The following is a 22,884-nucleotide window of genomic DNA, read 5'->3' as shown; positions in this document are numbered from 1 at the left end:
GAAATTTAGGGAAAAAAAATCTGTCACCCCAAAACTGTCTTTGGTAAAAGGTTAATTTCAGGGAGGGACCTTTAATGGTAGGACCAAAGTTACCTGAGATAAAAGAGCTGGGTTTTTTTGTTTTTTCTTTTCTTGCCTCGAGGATTATCACTGGTGCTCAGTGCCTGCACTACAGAATCCACTGCTCCTGGAGGCCATTTTCCCCCATTTTTGTTGCCTTTGTTGTTATTATTGTTATTGGTGTTATTGTATAGGACAGAGAGAGGAGAGGAAGTCAGAAATGGGGAGAGAAAGCTTGTGAAGTGAACCACCTGCAGGTGAGGCGGGGCGGGCTCAAACCTGGATCCTTAAGCGGGTCCTAGCGCTTTGTGCCATGTGCTTAACCTGCTGAGCCACCGCCCTTTTTAAATAAGTCTTCCCCAAGGCCTTCCCCCACGGGAAAACCTGATCAGAAGGCAGAAGGCAGGGTTTTTAATCTGTATGCCTGGGTTTTTATAAATGTTCTCTGGAGTAACCTTCCTAACTGACCACCCCTCCCCTTTTCTACCTCCAAGGTCTGACTTGCATTAACTAAACTGTTATATTCTTGAATGTGGAGTTACTCAACTGTTTTAGGCCTCTATTACATATACAAGAGGTATACATGTTACTAATAAATCTCTCTTCACTTTCTGTCTTATCAATCTGATGCTTGTTTATTTAAACAGTCTCTGAAAAGACAGACTACAAGACTTCTTTTACAGTCCAAGACCTTCTCCCCCTCCCTTTTTTTTTAAATTAGTGATTTAATATTGATTTACAAAATTAAAAGATGATGGGTGTAGTTCCATACCTTTCCCACCATCTGTGTCCCCATTAACTCCAGAGAGAGCTGCAGTGGTTCTCCCAAGGTCACAGATAGGGGCTGCCTATTATTTCTATAACTATCTGTCTGTCTCTATTTATAAAGGTTTGCCCTTTGTTTTCCTATGGCTCTGCCTTGTCTTCCTAAGTCACACCTACTACTTCTGAGTGTCCTCTCTTTTTTTAATTTTTTTTTCCTCTTCTCTGTCTGGGTCCCTGATGAATTTGCAGTTCAGAGGCCTCTGGTCATCTTCCCCTAATACTTACCCCTTTGAGTCCAAGACCTTATACTCACTGTTTTCTAATATTAACTAGACAGTTAACTGTCCTTTGAAATGAAATAACCAACAAATAGTACTGTAATAACACTACTAATAGGAAAAAAGTGAATTATTAGTAATGAACCATTTGCCAAGTAATATCCTAAATTCTAAAATCACATATCCTAAAATCACATATCAGATGTGATTCACAAATTAATTCTATGAGGTAGATACTACTGTCACTCCCATTTCAGAGCTAAGAAAACAGGTCAGCAGATGAAATAATAAGCCCCCACTCATGGTTAGTAATACCAGAACCAGGATTTGAACTCAGGCTAGTGAAGCCTAATTAATGTAGCTGGAAACTATGATGCTGTGTGGCCTGTTAAGATGCTGTGTGGCCTGTTCTTTCATTGTCTTTCTTCTTCCCATATTGGAAAGTGCCCAAAAACCACACTGAACTTTATAACATAGATTTTAACTCTACTACCCCTACAATGCGATATTTAGGGCATTTCTAGTTTTAATAACAAGAATAAGGTCCTTTCTGCTTAAATTGAGGGCACATCTTAATTTACATGTAGGTTAAATTTCTAGCCAGCTCGAGGATATGAACTTTACTCTTCCATTCCATTATGTATTGTCAAATAAAGGCATTTGCTTTCAAAGCTTAAGAAATATAATCAAGAACAAAGTTGGCTTTTCTTGGGAAAAGACTGTTTCTGCCTCAAGGCATTCCTGTGTACTTACTTGCTGAGAAGGGAGAAAATCCACAGTTAGAAAGAAGACTCTGTTTTTAAATGTTAATTGATGTAAGATAATGGGATTTCCCAATCAATACCAAATACAGTTCAAACCCAGGGCTTAAGAATTTCTTAGACCCAGTTTTTTATTGTGTAATGTTACTTGAATCAACTAAAAGGAGCATTTGCTAAGGGAGCCAGTGCAGACAAGGGTTCAGGCTCCTTTGGAATCCTTCACTTGCACTGGTGCTTCAGAAATCAGGATTTGCATGACTTAACACACCAGTTAAAATCAACACAGTGAGGAGTCAGGCAGTAATAACGCAGTGAGTTAAGTGCACATGGTGTGAAACACAAGGGCCTGTGTGAGGACCCCGGTTCGAGCCCCTAGCTCCCCGCCTGCAGGGGGATCACATCACAGGCAATGAAGCAGGTCTGTGGGTGTCTGTCTTTCTCTCTCCCTCTCTGTCTTCCCCTCCTCTCTCCATTTCTCGTCCTAACAATCACAACATCAATAACAAAAACAATAATAACTACAATAAAAAACAAGGGCAACAAAAGGGAAAATAAATAAATATATTTAAAATTTTTTTTAAAAAAATCAACACAGTGGTGTAATTATTAGTCTTTATATTTCTTTTGTTAATTTTTTTCCCTGTATCTTTTTTCAGTAGGTGCCTCAGTGGAGAAAAAGATGGATCCAATTAGCGGATGCAATTGGCAAATAATTCACTCAAGAATTAGGAAAAAATACAATATGAGTGTTATTTAACATGGGTCATATATTATACTTTTGTTGATATAATAAAACATGTATTATAAATACAGATACATAAAGTAGAAAAAACAATCCCCATATGTATTTTGAAATCAGAACTAAAAATCATTTTTTAAAAAATAGTGGGGCAAAAATAACTCGTTTGACTGTATTACAATTAGTGATCTCAGTCTAACAGAGGACATCTACAAGCAAGCTAACAGCAACAGACTTTCAGCCACCAGGTTCCAGGTGCCAGCATGATGCCTGGCCAGACCAGACTTCCCTGGACAGACAACCCCACCAATGTGTCCTGGAGCTCTGCTTCCCCAGAGCCCTGCCCCACTAGGGAAAGAGAGAGACAGGCTGGGAGTATGGATCCACCTGTCAACGCCCATGTTCAGCGGGGAAGCAATTATAGAAGCCAGACCTTCCACCTTCTGCATCCCACAATGACCCTGGGTCCATACTCCCAGAGGGATAGAGAATAGGAAAGCTATCAGGGGAGGGGATGGGATACAGAGCTCTGCTGGTGGGAATTGTGTGTATAGTTGGTACCCCTCTTATCCTATAGTTTAGTCAATGTTTCCTTTTTTTTAATAAAAAATTAAATATAAAAAAACAGTAATAGACTGTGAAAACATTTAAAACAGTTTAAACTAAAGCAAGGTTAAAGATTCCCTTGGAAAAACAATTCCCTCTATTCAAGACTCAAATCAATAGAAAGAATAAAAACATGGATAAGGGTAACAAGGAGACACGTGAATGACAATTTCTCTAACAGTCACAAAAAAGAGCACTTTAATCAAGAACATTATCCGTTTCTTCTTCTTTTTTTTTTTTTAAGATTTTGTTTATTATGAGAAAGATAGGAGGAGAGAGAAAGAACCAGATATCACCCTGGCACATGTAGTGCTGGGGCTTGAACTCAGGACCTCATGCTTGAGAGTTCAGTGCTTTATCCACCGAGCCATCTCCCAGACCACTATCAGTTTATTCTTATATGGCTAGCAAAACTTGCAAAAATACATTAGCGAGAGTGTTCTGTGTAGCTGTGGTCACTGTGACATAGAACTGTACAACTAGCAACTGAGATATTCTTCAGGGTGTGGGGGTAAATAGCATAATAAAGAGACTCATGCCTGAGACTCCAAAGTCCTAGGTTCAATCCCCTCCCTGCACCACCGTAAGCCAGAACTGAGCAGTGCTCTGGTGTTTCTGTGTGTGTGTGTGTGTGTGTGTGTGTGTGTGTGTGTGTGTGTGTGTGTGTGTGTGTCTGCACCTCGCTCAAAAATAAAAATAAATAAAATATTTAAAATTAAAAGAGAGAGATCCTTCAGGAGACTAGATAACTGAAAGAAGAAAAAGAATTATATTCCAGATCCCTTGTCAACTGGAATTTTATGATGGAAAACTAATTATCCATTGACATTTACCAACTCAAACAAAATACAACTTAATAAAATGTTACCCTAAAACGTGTATGAGGACACCGAACAAACTAGCACAGTCCTATTGAGGACCTCTGACCAGATCTTGCCTGCCATCCTGGCACTGACTTTCTTAAAGGGTCAGAGAGGAGAACTGAAAAGGAAATAGGGCTGAGGGGACAGCCTAATGGTCCTGCAAAGGGCTTTCACACCTGAAGCTCTGAGGTCCCAAATTCCATTCCTAGCACCTCCATCACCCAGAGCTGAACAATACTCTAGCCTCTCTCCCTTACTCATTAAAACAATAAATAAAATATTGAAAAAGGAAACACATGGAAGTATTTACCAAACACAACTACAATAAAGAAAGTGCTACCAGATACAAGGAACAAAGAAATTGGAGAATAAAATGGAGTACTTCCGGAAAGTTCAGGGAATAAAAAGAATAACTAAATAAAAACTCAATTAATTGATTGATGTGCCATCGCTGGTCTTTAAAGACTCTCAGGCCTCGTCAGAATCGATGGGAACTTGTTATGTATTATTCTAGCAACAGCTTGGCATCCACGTTGCATCTTACTCGGCTGTCTCCCGGTTCAACTCAGCTATTAAGAGGGGAACTGAAGGACACAGATAGGAAATTCATGCAAGGTTCTTCTCTTTTTTATCTGTCTCTCTCTCTCTTTTTCTCTTTTTGTGATGGCAACAGGTGAGTCCTTTGTGTTTTCAGTATCCCCTCATTTTTTGTTTAATTTTTTTTTAGTTTTTATTTATTATTGGAGAGAGACAGAGAGAAATTGAGAGAGGATGGAGAGATAGATAGAGGAGAGAGACAGAGAGCCACATGCAGACCTGCTTCACCGCTCGGGAAACTTTCCCCCTGCAGATGGGGAGCAGGGACTTGAACCTGGATCCTTAAGCACTGTAACATGTGTGATTAACTGAATGCACCACTGCCTGGCTCCCAATTTCTTTATTAGTGATTTAATATACCAAGTTGTGGTATAAAAGGGGTAAGTTTTCCCTTTTAAGGGACTCTTCTCCAGTAGATTTATGAAAGCCCAGAGACACTTTGGTTGCTATCTCAGAGAGAGATAAGCAGCAAGCAGGTTTAGTTAATCCATAGAATTCAGCCGAGTCTGAAGTTTCAGGCAGCAATGCCAGTGTCAGTTTCCTCCATGGAGGGACTCACCTAGAGCATGGCTACAACTCCGGCAGGATTCTGAAAGGCTGACGATTATTTGCTGCAGATCAGCTCTGGGGGGAGTGGGAGTAGGGTTAGGGTTTTTCCAGCCATTACATTTGCAAGACTCTTCGGCCTGAAAAAGAAACACAGATAAAAAAAAAAAAAATTCAGAAACAGGCTATAAAAAATTCAATTCTTGTTTGTTGACTACTGTTTTGTGCAGGGAAAAGTCTATTGTCAGATGCTAACAGTCAGAGATGTCAGGCTCACACACCATAAACCCTCTGACACTGAACTGGATGTTTTACCAGAGAACAATGTGCACCATTTAGGTGGCATTTACCCCTTCTCGCTCCCAACTTCATCATTCTTTTTTTCCTTTTTTTTTTTTTTTTTTGCCTCCAGGGTTATCGCTGGGGCTCGGTGCCTGCACCACAAATCCACCGCTCCTGGAGGCCATTTCTTTCCCTACTTGTTTATCGATGTTATTGTTACTATCATTGTTGTTACTATTATTGTTGTCATTGTTATTGGATAGGACAGAGAGAAATGGAGAGAGATGGGGAAGACAGAGAGGGGGAGAGAAAGACAAGACACCTGCAGACCTGCTTCACCGCTTGTGAAGCGACTCCCCTGCAGGTGGGGAGCCGGGGACTTACACCGGTCCCTGTGCTTCATGCGCTTAAACCCACTGCGCTACCGCCCGACTCCCACCATGAGGTTGTTAAAGGGCAAGGAGGCAGTAGAACCGTGGATGACACCCAGAGGGCTGTGGAGGAGAGATACGGTTGCCCCGGTGTCCAGTGGGGTGTGATAACGATTTGAAGAGAGGTAGAATCGTATTCAGACCATATAGAAAGCCACGTAAATGAGTACTACCTCAAAAATAAAGACGTCAAAACGAAAGAATGAACATCTGCTTTTGAAGCCCTTTACAGAGGCCCCTGGGATCTGGCCAGCCCCGCCTGGCTGTGTCCCCCGTTTTCTCACAGTAAGGAGAGAGGAGGACCAAGAAGTGCCTTACATCAGCACAGTCGCAGTGAGTAGCTCAGGCGACCCTTAGTGCTGCGGGCGTACCCTCACCGCTCTTAGCTCCACAAGGTCTTAAAAGCTCTGTCCTGAAACCTTAGGGTGGGGCCCACTTTCCTGCTTGCTTCTCTCAATGCATATCAAATAACATTGCATCCACCGAGCGCAACCCAATCAATGCAACGACTGCCACCCCAGCATGCTTCACTTCAGACTCTGTCCAGAGACTTCAGGTGTGGAATGACAACCCTTCAGCTTCATCACTCCAGTGAGACCTTTCCTTTCATGGCATACTCTAATTCCATTGGAGGTGTTCCACTCCCCAATAAAGTCCCCAAACCTAGATATATAGTCCAGGTCCCCTGAAATAGAGCTTATGTTCACACGTGTCCATAAACCAGGGAAAAATATATACCTGAAAGCAGAAGTACACTAGAGCCTGCAGGGAGTACCCCCCAACACTTCATCTGCACTATTCCAGCCTTTAGGTCCATAATTGTTCAACAATTTGTTTGGCTTTGTATGTTAACTCTCTTTTCAGCCACCAGGTTCCAGATGCCAGCAAGATGCTGACCAGACTTCCCTGGGCAGACAACCCCACCAATGTGTCCTGGAGCTCTGCTTCCCCAGAGCCCTGTCCCACTAGGGAAAGAGAGAGACAGGCTGGGAGTATGGATCCACTTGTCAACACCCATGTTCAGCGGGGAAGCAATTACAGAAGCCAGACCTTCCACATTCTGCATCCCACAATGACCCTGGGTCCATACTCCCGGAGGGATAGAGAATAGGAAATCTGTCAGGGGAGGGCATCCTGACAGAATTGGGAATTGTGTGGAGTTGTATCCCTCCTATCCTACGGTTTTGTTAATGTCTCCTTTCTTAAATAAATAAATTTAAAAAAAAATCTCTGCACAGGGGCCGGGCAGTAGCGCAGCAGGTTAAGCATAGGTGGCGCAAAGCGCAGGGACCAGCTCAAGGTTCCCAGTTGGAGCCCCATCCTCCCCACCTGCAGGGAGGTCACTTCACGAGTGTGGTGAGGCAGGTCTGCAAGTGTCTTGTCTTTTTCTCTGTATTCCCTTCCACTCTCCATATCTCTCTGTCCTACCCAGCAACAATGACAGCAACAACAATAATAGCAACAACAGTGATAAACAACAAGGGCAACAAAAGGGAAAAATACTTTTCAGTGGAGTGGACGGACACGACAAAACCTTGCTGGTGGAAACTGTATGGAATTATATCCCTGTTATCTTACAGTCTTGTTAATCATGATTAGATCACTATTTTAAAAAAAAATTAAGGGAGGGGGTGGACAGAATGTACGATTGTTTCCCTTTTGTTGCCCTTGTTTTACTGTTATTGTTGTTGTTATTGATGTCTTCGTTGTGTCTGTCTTTCTCTCCTCCTCTCTGTCTTCCCCTCCTCTCTCCATTTCTCTCTGTCCTATCCAACTACAACGGCATTAACAACAATAAAACAACAAGGGCAACAAAAGGGAAAATCATAAAAAAAACTTTTGTTTGCACCATACTATAGGTGATTGAGTGTGAAATAGTGCGTGTGAAGAGGAAAAAAAGAAAGAAGAAAACCAGGGTCCTGGAACAGGTTGGCCGAGAAGGACCTAGTGGGGCCGGGACTGTCACGCGAAAATGTTAGGCATATACAAACCATCATACTTTCTGTAAACCGTTCATCTCCCAATACAGAAATAAAAACAGCAGTAATCGTGAACTAGAAGTAGTTTACTCTCACAAGTAGAACCTGAACCGGAATTGGCCTATCGCACCAACGTAAAAGACTCTGGGGTGGGTGGGGAGAATACAGGTCCAAGAAGGATGACAGAGGACCTAGTGGGGGTTGTATGGAAAACCGGGGAAAAAAAGAAGTAGTTTACTCTCTCAAATAATGTGAACTTTGCCTTGTAGAAGCAAAGCAAAGAGAAAGAAAAGCCGGGGGTAACGGGGTTGGGGGAGGTGATTTCAGGGCCAGAGTTGGCTCACAGGGCAGGGGCTCACATCACCCTGTGAATGACCCAAGTTAGTTATAGCCCTGGCACCCCTGGGGGTTGCTATGGCAACAGAGGAAGAGGAGGCAAAGCTATGGTATCTCTCACTCTTCCTGTCTCTGTGTCTGAAGGGGGGGCCAGAAAGTGACCCAGAGAGGGGAATGCATACCTGAATAAGGCCGCCCAGTTTCACAAATAGAGTCATGATGCATACTATTGCTTATCTTCATTTTAAAACTAGCTAAAAATTGCTGACCATCACTGAAACTGGTTGATTTCCTTAATGCAGTACTTCCACACACCTGTTTGTAAGCACGGTATCTGCAAGGCCCAGTGCAGAGAGTAACAATGAAATGCCGTTAGCTTGGCTAAGAACTTTGACTCGGTTACTTATCTCCCTCTCAAACAGAATTCCCCACAGGGAGAAGGACAAAACACAGGGGCATGAGGCAGACGTCCCCAGTCTTTCCCACTCACTGTTCCCTTTAATCACCATGGCAAATCAATCTCACTCTTTTTTTTTCTTTAACAGCAGTCATTGAGTCTTTTTAAAAAATCGATCTTCCTGTCACTTACACAAGCAAATATCCTATTTCCTTTAAACTTCTAGGATCAACTATGCACTCTATTACACGAGACAGTAGACTAAATCATTAGTACAATCCAAAAACTTAACAATCACTTTGATATCTGGATGCACAGGGACCAGGGCTCCTTAACTGGAACCCACTAGGAGACCACAGGAGCCTCCTTGCATAATCATGAAGATGATTACAGTCAGACTGCCTATTCAAAGGTTTCCTTAAATATTAAGACCTAAGATTCACTGCAGGGCTGAGTAATGAAGGACCCTTGAGGTTTGGGATCAGTCACCACTCGCCTTAAACTCTAGACAAAGGAGAGATTTTTGCATCTGGGCACGAGGGCAGCCACAGTCTCAATCTCCTTTGTCAAGTTGTTTGTGGGCAGGGAGAAATTCTGGCAGGAATGCTTTAGGAACCAAAATGAAACCAACCGTAGTCGACATTTGCCATTCCAGATTCTCAGAGAGACAATGACCTAGTAAACATGAAGTTTCTACACACGAGGAAACTTGAGAAAGCCAACTAGCTCTCGGTGTGAGCAGAAACAGCGGCTGGTCTATATTCTACAAGAACAACCTACAATCTCAGCAAAACATGTTGTATGTTTGTTTGTTTGTTTGTTTGGGTTCAGCGGTACGAGTGATGAGGTGAGACGTCTCTGGGTCCTGTGGTTCTCTCAGCTCTTGTGGCTTTATACCCACTGGATCTTACAAAGTGTTGGGGCAGCTGGGCGAGAAGAGTGCATAGAGAGAAAGAAAAGTAGAGGAGACACAACTCTTTCTCATTTTTCTTCATGCATCAACTACATATTTTCCAAAGACTAAATGTGCTCTTAATGAGGCTCCGAAGTCCTAGGTTCAATCTCCCTACCACCATAAACTAGAGTTGAGGAGAAAGAGAGAGAGAAAGGGAGGGAGGGAGGGAGGGAGGGAGGAAGGAAGGAAGGAAGGAAGGAAGGAAGGAAGGAAGGGAGGAAGGAAGGAAGGAAGGAAGGAAAGCAGGGGTGTCCAGGACGTTGTGTAGTGGTAAAGCTTTGGACTCTCAAGCATGAGGTCCCGAGTTCGATCCCCGGCAGCACATGTGCCAGAGTGATGTCTGGTTCTTTCTCTCTCCTCCTGTCTTTCTTATAAATAAATAAAATCTTAAAAAGAAAAAAGAAAGAGAGAGAGAGAAAGAAAGAAAGGAGGAAAGGAAGAGAAAGAGAGAAATGGCAAGAGAGAAAGCTCTGCATGAGTGTCTATTCCGAGGCGTTTTAAGTTTCGAAAAACCTTGGAATTACAGGAGATTTCCCTTAAGCTAGAGACCAACACTTATCCCGGACTAATCCAATCAGGATCTCTGAGGGCAGGTCCCAGGTCTTAACCTGCCTGACTCCACGCTTTCCATGAGGCTCCTGTACAGGGCACTAGGCAGTGTGGCTAGGTGCTAAGTGAGTGCAAGTACCTCAGAGATAATGGCGGTATTATTCTAATATGACAATTCTAATATGCTGGGAGTGTCCCACCAGTCAAGGGGGAGCAAGCTGAACTTGAGCGGCAAGTTCAATAGGAAGACGGGGCCTCTGTGAACAGGGAGAAGTTTGCAGCTGGCACTGATCATCATGAAACAGAGCATGGGGCCGGGAGGCGGTACAGTGGAGGAGTAAGTGGGGGCAGGGAGGTGGTACAGTGGAGGAGTAAGTGGGGGCAGGGAGGTGGTACAGTAGAGGAGTAAGTGGGGGCAGGGAGGTGGTACAGTAGAGGAGTAAGTGGGGCAGGGAGGTGGTACAGTGGAGGAGTAAGTGGGGGCAGGGAGGTGGTACAGTGGAGGAGTAAGTGGGGCAGGGAGGTGGTACAGTGGAGGAGTAAGTGGGGGCAGGGAGGTGGTACAGTAGAGGAGTAAGTGGGGCAGGGAGGTGGTACAGTGGAGGAGTAAGTGGGGGCAGGGAGGTGGTACAGTGGAGGAGTAAGTGGGACAGGGAGGTGGTACAGTGGAGGAGTAAGTGGGGCAGGGAGGTGGTACAGTGGAGGAGTAAGTGGGGCAGGGAGGTGGTACAGTGGAGGAGTAAGTGGGGCAGGGAGGTGGTACAGTGGAGGAGTAAGTGGGGCAGGGAGGTGGTACAGTGGAGGAGTAAGTGGGGCAGGGAGGTGGTACAGTGGAGGAGTAAGTGGGGGCAGGGAGGTGGTACAGTGGAGGAGTAAGTGGGGGCAGGGAGGTGGTACAGTGGAGGAGTAAGTGGGGCAGGGAGGTGGTACAGTGGAGGAGTAAGTGGGGCAGGGAGGTGGTACAGTGGAGGAGTAAGTGGGGCAGGGAGGTGGTACAGTGGAGGAGTAAGTGGGGGCAGGGAGGTGGTACAGTGGAGGAGTAAGTGGGGGCAGGGAGGTGGTACAGTGGAGGAGTAAGTGGGGGCAGGGAGGTGGTACAGTGGAGGAGTAAGTGGGGCAGGGAGGTGGTACAGTGGAGGAGTAAGTGGGGCAGGGAGGTGGTACAGTGGAGGAGTAAGTGGGCCCTCAAGCAGGAGATACAGGCGTGAGCCCTGGCCCCAGGTACCATATGTGTGAGAGTCATGCTCTGGTTCTCTCTCCCTCTCCCTCTCTCTTTTAAATAATAAATAGATTTTTCAAGAAAGAAGCAAGGGGCTAGGGAGACAGCATAAAGCTTATGCAAAAGACTGTCATGCCTGAGGCTCCAAAGTCCCAGGTTCTGTCCCCAGCACCATCATTAGCCAGAGCTGAGCAGTGCTCTGGTAGTTAGTTCTCTGTGTCTCTCTTTCATTAAAAATAAGTAAAATATTTTTTTTAAAAGAAAGAAGCAAACAAACCATGGCTCATATTGAACAAATGATTAAAAGGCTTACAAAAAGGGAGTTGGGCAGTGGCGCAGTGGGTTAAGCGCATGTGGGGCAAGGCATAAGGACCAGCGTAAGGATCCCGGTTCGAGCCCCTGGCTCCCCACCTGCAGGGGAAGCAGGTCTGCAGGTGTCTGTCTTTCTCTCCCCTTCTCTGTCTTCCCCATCTCTCTCCATTTCTCTCTGTCCTATCCAACAACAATGACATCAATAATAATAACTACAACAATAAAACAAGACCAACAAAAAAGGAATAAATAAATAAAAATAAAAGGCTTACACATTAAGAATTTGGCCAGGAAGGTGGCTCAGTGGGTAGAGTATAGGATTTTGCTTGTGTGCAGCCTGGGCTTGATCCCCCGTATAACATAAGCCACAGCAGATAAATGGTCTGGGGTCTCTCTCCCACCACCTCCACCCCGACAAAGCACTGATTAGCTCTGCTTTACGGTGGTGCGCGGAGGACTGAACCTGGGACTTCTGAGCCTCAGGCACAACAGTCTCGTTTGCATAACCACTGTGCTAGCAGCTCCCCCCAATCTCCCCCCCCCCCACTCTCTCTCAATAAATATAAATACACAGCTCATGTTCCCACGGCTAGAAAGGTGACCTAGATGGAGCAAGGTCTGCCTGCATGAGCTCATTCCCTAGCAGTAACAACGCAAGAGCAATGCTGTGAGAATGCTGCGAACTCAGTGTCTGTCTCTCCCGAAATGTATGTTTCCCTTTTTTTTTAAAGTTGTTTGTAAAAAGTCGGATTCATCCCTACCATCAGTGACAGCACTGATAGGTAACTCAGAAGATTCACAAAGTGGTCTTGGGCTTAGCTCTAACAGAGCAGAAGCAAAGAGAAAGAGCTAGAGTCAGTTTACAAAGAATCACTGAGAAGAACACAAGATTGGAACCCATGGGGCATGGCTGGCCAAGGCAACACAGTCAGTCATAAAGTAGAAAGAAAGAAAGAAAGAAAGAAAGAAAGAAAGAAAGAAAGAAAGAGAGAGAGAGAGAGAGAGAGAGAGAGAGAGAGAGAGAGAGAGAGAGAGAGGGAGGGAGGGAGGGAGGGAGAGGGAGGGAGAGGGAGGGAGGGAGGGAGGGAGGAAGGAAGAAAGAAAGATCATTCAAGGGAGTTGGGCAATGGTGCAGCAGGTTAAGCACACATGGCGCGCATGGTGCAAAGCATAAGGACCCGCAAAGGATTCCGGTTCTAGCCCCTGGCTGCCCACCTGCAGGGGAGTGGCAGGTCTGCAGGCGTCTGTCTTTCTCTCCCTCTCTCTGTCTTCCCCTCCTCTCCCCATTTCTCTCTGTCCTATCGAACAATGATGACACCAATAACAACACCGATAACTACAACAACAATAAAACACAAGGGCAACAAAAGGGAAAATAAATAATTGTTTTAAAAAATGAAAAATAACCTTCAAGGAGGTGAGCAGGACTCATAAGCAGAAAACTGACACGCTTCCACTGGAGACTGAATAAATTAACAGCAGCACAAGTTACAATGCTCAAGACCTGGGTTGGGACCCCTGATCCCCACCTGCAGAGGGAAAGTTTCTTGAGTGATGAAGCAGGGTCCCAAGTGTCTCTCTGTCTCTCTCCTTCTCTATCACCCCCTTCCCTCTCTATTTCTGACTGTCTCTAATAAATAAATAAACGATAGTGTAAAAAAAAAAAAAAAGAAATTAACAAGTATTAAATGTTCTTAATCAAAAGGCTTAATATTGTAAAGATGGTGCTAATCTTCAAATTAAGTCATTATAAGTATAAGAGATCAGCTGAGAGATTATTTACTTACCACACACACACATATATATATATATACACACATATATCAATCACCATGCAGAATACATGTGAATCATGTATAACACAATTAGAAAAGAGGGGCGGGGCGGGGGCACCTAGTAGGTGCACACATTAAAGTGTGCAAGGACCCAGGTTCAAGGCCCTGGTCCCCACCTGCAGATGTCTCTCTGACTCTCTTCCACTCCCCTCTCAATTTCTCTCCGTCTCTTTCCAATAAATAAATAAAATTAAGAGAGAAAGCGAATGGGGAGAATAACTCACTGGGACATTTGCTGCTTTGCATTTTGCATAATCCAGGTTCAAGCCCAAGACCCACTGACTTGAAGGAAACTTCATGCACTGTGGTTTCTTATTATTTATCACTGGATGGCAATTCCAGAATACATCTGGGAAGAAATTCAGCCTGGACACAGAAAGAAAGGGAGGGAGAGGAGGGAGAGCTGAAGGGAGGGAGGGTGGGAGGGGAACCAACAGTAATAAAAAAGAACAAGTCATGGGGTGCACATATTGTAATGCACAAGGACCCAGGTTCAAGCCCCCAGTCCCCACCTGCAGGGGAAGCTTTGTGAGTGGTGAAGCAGGGCTGCAGGTGTCTCTCTGTCTCTCTCTCCCCCTTCCCTCTCAGTTTCTGGCTGTCTCTATCCAATAAAGAAAGAAAGAAAATAAAGCTAATTTTAAAAAAAAGAAAGAAAAAACAAGTCAAAGTGATTCAAAGATAAATGAATGCTACTGTTAATCATACATAAACAAACCTATACAACATGATCAAATAAAAGAGAAATGAGGGGGCCAAGCAGAAGTGCAGCAGGTTAAGCGCAGGTGGCACAAAGTGCAAGAACAGGAGTAAGGATCCAGGTTCGAGCCCCCGGCTCCCCACCTGCAGGGGAGTCGCTTCACAGGTGGTGAAGCAGGTCTGCAGGTGTCTGTCTGTCTTTCCCCCTCTCTGTCTTCCCCTCCTCTCTCCATTTCGCTGTCCTATCCAACAATGAGGACAGGGACATCAATAACTACAACAATAAAACAAGGGCAACAGAAGAGAAAATAAATAAATAAACAAGGGCAACAAAATGGGGAAAATGGCCTCCAGGAGCAGTGGATTCTAGTGCAGGAAAGAAGCCCCTGTGATAACCCTGGAGGCAAAGGGGAGGGGGAGAGAAGGGGGAGGGGAAGAGGAGGGGAGAGGGGAAGGAGAGGGAGGGGAGGGGATGAGGGAGGAAGGGGAGAGGGAGAAGGAGGGAGGAAGGGGAGGGGAGAGGAGGGAGGAAGGGGAGGAGGTAGGAAGGGGAGAGGGGAGGAGGGAGGAAGGGGAGGAGAGAGAGAGAAGGAAATGAAAATGTTAAGACCTGTGAAATGAGTTTTCATCTAACTAGATTTGCAGACACAGGATGACACTGATAATATCTAAAAGTTGACCAAATACGAGGAAACCTACACCTTCACACACTGTGTGTGAGCAGAGACGCTGGTTATCATTTCTCAGATGCCACATTGAAAAGCTCACGCCCTCTGGCCCAGCAGCCGCATTTGTGGGAAGCCCTCTTTACAGAAACACTCTGGTGAGCAGCGCACAGCCAGCCGGGCCCAGGACGCGGCTTCCAGGCGGTTCCATCACCAGTGTGGCTGGAGGCTCAGCTGAAGGCACTGGAGGGGCCAGGGGAGAGCAGAAGCCTGAAGCTTATGGCACGCAAAGCACATTCAACAAGTCACGGGGGCGAGTCTTTGCTGCTGGGGCTATATATATAGTCCTGTGTCATCGTTCTTGTCGGCCCACTGGAGCAGGGTTCTGGCTTCTAGGGGTGACAGGAACTGAGCCTGGAACCTCAGAGCCACTAGGAAATCTCTCTGCATAGCCATTAGACTGTCTCCCCAGCTGTATTATTATTTTTTTAATAGAGACAGAGGTGTAGAGGCGGTGAAGCAGGTCTGCAGATGTCTGTCTTTCTCTCCCCCTCTCTGTCTTCCCCTCCTCTCTCCATCCTGTCCAACAACGACATCAATAACTACAACAATAAAACAAGGGCAACAAAAGCAAAAATAAATATTAAAATTTTTTTTAAAAAAGTTCCCACCCCTCAACTTAGAGAAGTTGGTGTGTGTGTGTGGGGGGTCTATACCATTCTTGTCTTGACATGACATGGAATAATGGCATGTTGGCAGGGTTGGGGAGGGCCAGTAAATGAATGGGTCCCACATCTCATGGCAGGGAGATTTAGAAATTAAAGTGCTTTGTTACACCTACTCAACAAAATATGATATGTCTCAAATATCGACCACATTTAGTTAAACCACCTGTGAGTGAAATGCTTGGTGAATCCATCCAACAATGAACGCCAACCCACTAAGATGAAACTGAATAAAGAAAGGCCTTTTCTTTCATGACTAGCTACCTTTGGCTTCCTCCCTTGAGTCCTGGGGTCCCGGCAGCTTTTATAAAGTAGATTTCTGTTTCATTTGTTTAGAACTGACTGAGACTTCTTCTAAATAAATAGAAATTCCCTGAAAACTAAGAAGTGAGCAAAGGGAGGGGGAGAGGTTAGGAGAGAAGGAGATAAAATGGGCGTAACAGTGGAAATTAGAATGGCCTTCTCAGTCACGCAACACCCAAAGGTGGCAGCTAGCTGTAAGTGGCCTGTAAGCATAAGAGACTTGCTGGGTTTCAAAGACTCAGGACAAAAATAAAATGAAAGTTAAACCATCTCATTAAGAATTCTGTTGTGGGGGAGGCAGGCAGTAGCGCAGCAGGTTAAGCGCACGCACATGGTGCAAAGCACAAGGATCCACCCTCGGGCTCCCCACCTGCAGGGGAGTCGCTTCCCAGGCGGTGAAGCAGGTCTGCAGGTGTCTGTCTTTCTCTCTCCCTGTCTTTCCCTCCTCTCTCCATTTCTCTCTGTCCTGTCCAATAACAACATCAAGAACAATAATAATAACTACAACAATAAAGCAACAAGGGCAACAGAAGGGAATAAACAAATAAATAAATATATATAAAAAAAAAAAAAGCATTCAATGTCATCATCCCTCCCTGCATTTTCGGCCAAGCATTCCAAGCTGCTGCCACCAGGTTCTCTGCCTCCTTATCTCCCTTCCAGATGTTCCAGCCCAGCCAGGGCTCTTCAAGATAAGAGGTCTCCCTTCAAAGCACCTTTCTTGGGTCTCTCCTTAATTAGGCAAGACAGCTGCTAGGGAAGGGAACTCCCAAGGGTGTCCGCCTTGCAGCTTGAGCAAAGTACGGGCTGAAGGACACCCTGGGTGAGCACACTGCCAAGCCAATTACTGCAGCAGCTAGCAACTCGGGCACCAGGCAGGGAGAGCTGCCCAGGTGACTTCATCTCCCCAGAGCAAGTTTCTGCACAGCCGAGGGGTGGGGTGGGGGGAGGCCACAGCACTGCTTTGGACAGTCCTAGGGTAAGAACCATTGTGCTCGAAAAGAAACCGAGGCTAGATGTCAAGAAAGTGCGGCTGACTCTGTCAGAGGACGCAGAAGCCAGGACAGGTGATGAGGAAGCTGAAATGGGTGAAGGAGCGGTCATGACCCAGGGGACGGACAGACACAGGAGAATGCCCCCAGTTCACGCCGTGGGGATGAGGGAGCATGGGTGTGGAGGTATCTGGGCGACATCCAGAAAGAAACAGAAGGAAAAAGCAGCCCAGCTGTCTAGCAGAATTCTGCTATGCTTACAATACTGGAGGGAGGACTGGGGAGACGGCATGATAGTTATGCTGCAGAGCCTTTCATGCCTGAGGCTCCAAGGTCCCAGGTTCAATCCCCAATACCACCATCTTCTTCTAGCATTTGCCCTTCTTCCGAAGCCAGTCAACAGCGTCAGGTTGAGCCTGATGTCAAGTTTCGAGACCTCCTTTGAATCTGGAGAGGTGGCAGTCGTTGACTATGTGGGTCACAGTCTGTCTGGAGCCGCAGGGGCAGTGTTGGGTCTTTCTTTGGTTTCAAAACCGCTATAATCTTCGCACGACACCAAATTTTGGGCATAGATTCGGATTCCAAGATGTGGGACAGGAATGAAGTGAGCCACTTCCTTGCCACGGGGCCCAAGTTAAGAATGAGTTCTGGGGTGATGTTATCATAGCCAGCAGTTGTTCCTGGTTTAACCCTCTTCAAAGTGTCTTCCAGTTCAGACAGTGTAAAGGGAGAGAGTTTTGGAGATGGACAAGATAAATGGAAGTAGGATGACCACTCATGGGAAATTTCTCTTTTCCAGACTGGGTCGATCTTAGCACATCCAACTTGAGTTAGGTGACTGGCCACTGAGTTTGGAGAAACGGGAGGATGGGAGACGGGAGAGGGTTGGCTACCGGCACCCAGACTATGAAGAAGCTTCCAGGCCTTCCTACTTGAGTGGGTGAAGTTCAGACTTTCCGTGAGTTGTTGCCAGCGGGCTTGGCGTGCCAAGGGAGGCAATGAGATGGTCGGCCACAACTGGGTCGCCCGACTCATCATACTGCTTTAGTAGTTGCTCGCATTCAGCATCAAGACCAGTTAGCACAGCACCCACGAGGAATAGCTTGGGAAGCTGCTTTGAAGATGGCTTGGCGGAAGCGCCTGTAGGAATCTTCAGAGGGGATAGAGTTAATTGGAATTGCAGGAATAGATTTGTTGGTAAGATCACTGAACAGACGCCAGTTTGCTTTCCGAAAGTTCCATCTTAGTTTCTCTGAGCACAGAATCAGTGGGAGCTGGAGACCAATGTGGATGATAGCTGGGCGGTGATGACTGTGCGGGAAGACCTTGAGAACTTGTACCACCATCAACTAGAGCTGAGCTCCATAGCCATGAAATGTGGAAGATAATAATAAAAAAAAAACCAGAGATAACAAATACTGTCAGGGATGAGGAGAAATAGAAAAAACATTGCTGGGCGGAGGGTAGATAGCATAATGGTCATGCAAACAGACTCTGATGCCTGAGACTCCAAAGTCCCAGGTCCAATCCCCCCTACACCACCATAGCCAAAGCTGAACAGTGCTCTGGTTAAAAAAAAAAAAAAAAATTACTGAAAGGAAAGTAAGCAGAACAGACATAAAAAAAAAAAGTTTGGAATTTCTTTAAAAGCTAAGCATTCAGGACCCAGGAGGTAGTACAGTGGGTAAGACCTTGGACTCTCAAGCATGAAGCTCTAAGCTCTACATGCAAACATGGCCTGTGCCAGGGTGATGTCTACATTGGGTTCTCTCTTATGTGTGCATGTGTTTCCTCTCTCTCTCTCTCTCTCTCTCTCATTCCTTCCCCACTTCCCAGCCTTCATTAATAAATATGCAAGTTTTAAAGTGAATTATAAACAAAACAGAAAAAAATGTAACAATCAGGACGATAACGGTTATGCAAACAGACTTTGATGCCTAAGGCACCAAACAGACATCCCCAATTCAAACCCCAGCACCACTAAAAAGTGGAGTTTAGCAGTGATCTGGTAAAAGGAAATAACAGGTAACAATAAACAAACCAAGTTTCACATCAATAAATGGTCAAATAAGTTTGACAAAGGTGTCAAGAACATTCAGTGGAGATGACAAGTCTTTTCAACAACTACGATGGAGAAAACTGAATATTCACATACAAGAGAGGGAAGCTGTTGGAAAGACCTTACATTCCACCACATACAGACAGATCAAAGACCTAAGCCTAAGTGACTAAAGAAGGCACAGGAGATAAGCTTCACGCCACTGGGTTTGACTATGATTTCTTAGAAACCAAGAATCACAGGTAACAAAAGAAAAAAAATACGTAAACGGGACTTTGTCAAATCTTAAAACTTCTGTGTAATAAAGGATACAATCTTTAACAACCCATCTTAGGGCAAAAAATATTTGTCGAGGAGTCAGGCGTTAATGCAACGGGTTAAGCGCACATGGTGCAAAGCACAAGGACCTACGTAAGGATCCAGTCCCCGGCTCCCCACCTGCGGGGGGGGGGGGCACTTCACAGGCGGTGAAGCAGGTCTGCAGGTGTCTGTCTTTCTCTCCCCCTCTCCGTCTTCCCCATCTCTCTCCATTTCTCTCTGTCCTATCCAACAACGACATCAATAACAACAATAATAAAAGAACAAGGGCAACAAAAGGGAAAATAAATATTAAAAAATATTTTAAAAAAATAATAAAGAAATAAAATAAAATTAAAATATCTGACATGGGTCTTTATTATGGACCATCCAGAATAAAGACTCCCATGATTTAACAAGATTAATAATAAGCAATGTGATGAGAGAAATGGTCCAGGAACTTGACTAGATGTTTTTCCAAAAGTAAACCGTCAGTAAGCACTTAAAAAGACACAAAACATTACTAGGCAGTAGGGAGCTACAAATCAAAACCACAACCAAGCGTCACTATCCATTCAGATAGCTAATGTGAAAAGCACACAGACAGGCAATGGCTAGGATGTAGAGAAACTGGAACCCTTGTGCACTATGGGCAAAAAGATAAATTGTGGAGCTACTACAGAAAATAGTGTGACAACTCCTCAGAGAATTTAAGACAGAATGACCACATAATCCTGCATTTTCATCTCTGTGTATATGTCCTAGAGGATTGAACACAGAAATCTGAAGACATATTTGTATTTTCATGCTCACAAACATTCTACACAATGCCCCAAACTGGGAGTGACTCAGACTTTCCCTGACAAGATGAACAAGTGAATAAGGAAACTGTGATATGCCTACCTCATGAATATTATTCAGCCTCAAAAAGAAAGGAAATTCTGACATCTGCTTCAGTGTGGAGGGACATCATGCTAAATAATACCAGAAAATAATTAGAATATATATTTGAAATAAACATGGGAGCTAGGAGATGGCTCGTGAGGTAAAGCACACACTTTACCATGTTCATCTAGGCAAGTTCCTGGGCCATTTCTCTCATCACACTGCTTTTCATTAATCTCGTTAAACCAGAGGAGTCCTTCTTACTCTGGATGTTAGTCCCTTGTCAGGTATTTTATTTTATCTTATCCTGGATTCTAACCCCTGGCCACTTCAAGGGAGTAAGTACCTTGCAAAAGGCAAAGCTCTGTAAGCAGTGGCGCAGTGTGCCATGTTGTCTCTCCTTTTCTCTCCCCCTTCCACCCTCTACCAGAAAAAAAGAAAAAGAGGGAGCCGGGTGGTGGCACACCTGGTTGAGTGCATGTGTCACAGTGCAAGGACCCAGGTTCAAGCCCCCGGTCCGCACCTGCAAGGGGGAAGCTTTGCAAGTGGTGAAACAGGGCTGTAGCAGTCTGTCTGTCTTTTGCCCTCTCTATTTCCCCCTTCCCTCTTGACTTCCGGCTGTCTCTAATAAATAAATAGATAATTTAAAAATTGTTAAAGTGGGAGAAGGAGGAAGAACAGAAAAGGGGAAAAAAAAGTTCACGGGCAGGGATAGATGGCATAATGGTTATGCAAAGAGACTCCCATGCCTAAGGTGCCAAGATCTCAGGTTCAGTTCCCTGCATCACCAGATGTCAGTGCTCTGGTAGGGAAAAAAGGAAAGAAAGGAAGGAAGGGAGGGAGGGAGGGAGGGAGGGAGGATGATGGAAGAGAGAAAGTCCCAATGAAGACTTAGAGGCAAATAAATAACTATATAAGCAAAAAAAAAAAAAAAACATAAATTTAGCAAAGGGTCCAGCAAACCCATCTCCTAAATATATATATCCACACAAGGACTTAAACAGATGTTCACATTATCCTTAATCACAATAGGAAAAAGAGAGAGAAGAAAGGATGGAATGCAAATCTCTATCAGCTGGCGAAACATAAGCAGAATGTGACATATATCCATGGACTGGGATATTAAATGTGACATATATCCATGGACTGGAATATTATTACATGTGACATATATCCATATACTGGAATATTACATGTGACATATATCCATATACTGGGACATTAAATGTGACACATATCCATGTACTGAGATAATAAATGTGACATATATCCATGTACTGGGATACTAAATGTGACATATATCCACATACTGGAATATTACATGTGACATATATCCATGTACTGGAACATTAAATGTGATATATATCCACATACTGGAATATTACATGTGACATATATCCATATACTGGGACATTAAATGTGACATATATCCATGTACTGAGATATTAAATGTGACATATATCCATATACTGAGATATTAAATGTGACATATATCCACATACTGGAATATTAAATGTGACATATATCCATGTACTGGGACATTAAACGTGACATATATTCATGTACTGAGATATTAAATGTGACATACATCCACATACTGGAATATTAAATGTGACATATATCCATGTACTGAGATATTATATGTGACATATATCCACATACTGAGATATTATTTGTGACATATATCCATATACTGGAATATTAAATGGAAGTTTTTTAAAAATGAAGTGCTGATACACTTTACAAAGTGTAAGAAGCCACTCACAAAGCATTGTGTACTATTTAATTTCATTTATGAATGTCCAGAAAATATCAGTGTTTAGATCTTTGGGGTGGGGGTTGTGCAAAGTTTCTAACATTGGGGCCGGGTGGTGGCACACCTGGTTGAGGGCACGTGTTACAATACATAAGGACCTGGGTTCGAGCCCCTGGTCCCCACCTGCAGGGGGAAAGTTTCACGAGTGGTGAAGCAGGGCTGCAGGAGTCTCTCTTTCTCTCTCCCTCTCCATCATCCCCTTCCCTCTTGATTTCTGGCTGTCTCTATCCAATAAATAAAGATAATTTAAAGTAAAAAGTTTCTAACAGTAAACCAGGAGGGTGACTGGACAGCTTGGCCAATTTCCTAGAAACCCACTGAGCTGTCCACTGAGTACGAGAACTTTACGGCCGACAAATTACACTCTATAAACTGCTTGTAGAGGCCAAAAGCACTAATAACTAGTTATCACATCACATACAGCTCTCCTAGAAAACATTCCGGGGATTAATGTTTTACATTCAACAGTAAATACAATAGTTTGTACATGCATAACATTCCCCAGTTTCCCTCTTTGAATATTTCATTTTATTTTGATGAGAGAAACTCAGAACAATAGAGAGACCACAGTCCTGCTCAGTTCTGGTTTATGGTGGTGCCGGGTGTTGAACCTGGAACCTCAGAGTCTCAGACAGGAAAGGTCTGTGCATAATTATTATGCTATCTCCCCAACCTATAAACCTCGCCCCCCCCAGGTATTAAGAACCCTTTCACAGCTCACTCAGCTGTGGAAGGACAGAAACTTCCACCATCATAAAATCAAGACTTGAAACCGGGATTACTTTAATTGGAGCATTTTTGACACTGTTTTTGTTTGTTTTAAATTATGGATAAAAGCAGAATTGGAGAGAAATAAACCACAGTGAGGCAATTTAATGTAACTAGCATCTATAATTAAGAATGTCATTTGGTTAGGATACCATTAGGAACCCTGAA

General features: G+C 44.3%; 1 protein-coding gene across 1 annotated transcript in view; it reads right to left on the bottom strand.

Moving 5' to 3' along the window:
• KAT2B (lysine acetyltransferase 2B) overlaps positions 1-22,884 on the bottom strand; it is a 138,061-nt gene that overhangs the window by 90,753 nt on the left and 24,424 nt on the right. Inside the window, exon 2 of the mRNA XM_060180874.1 lies at positions 5,229-5,355. Within this exon, the coding sequence (XP_060036857.1) occupies positions 5,229-5,355 (127 nt within the window). The remainder of the gene's footprint in view (positions 1-5,228; positions 5,356-22,884) is intronic.

The sequence above is a fragment of the Erinaceus europaeus genome, chromosome 21, assembly GCF_950295315.1.
Source record: "Erinaceus europaeus chromosome 21, mEriEur2.1, whole genome shotgun sequence".
NCBI classification, from domain to species: Eukaryota; Metazoa; Chordata; class Mammalia; order Eulipotyphla; family Erinaceidae; genus Erinaceus; species Erinaceus europaeus.
Note: the sequence above shows the minus strand (reverse complement) of the source record. Positions and strands in the feature narration are given on the sequence as shown.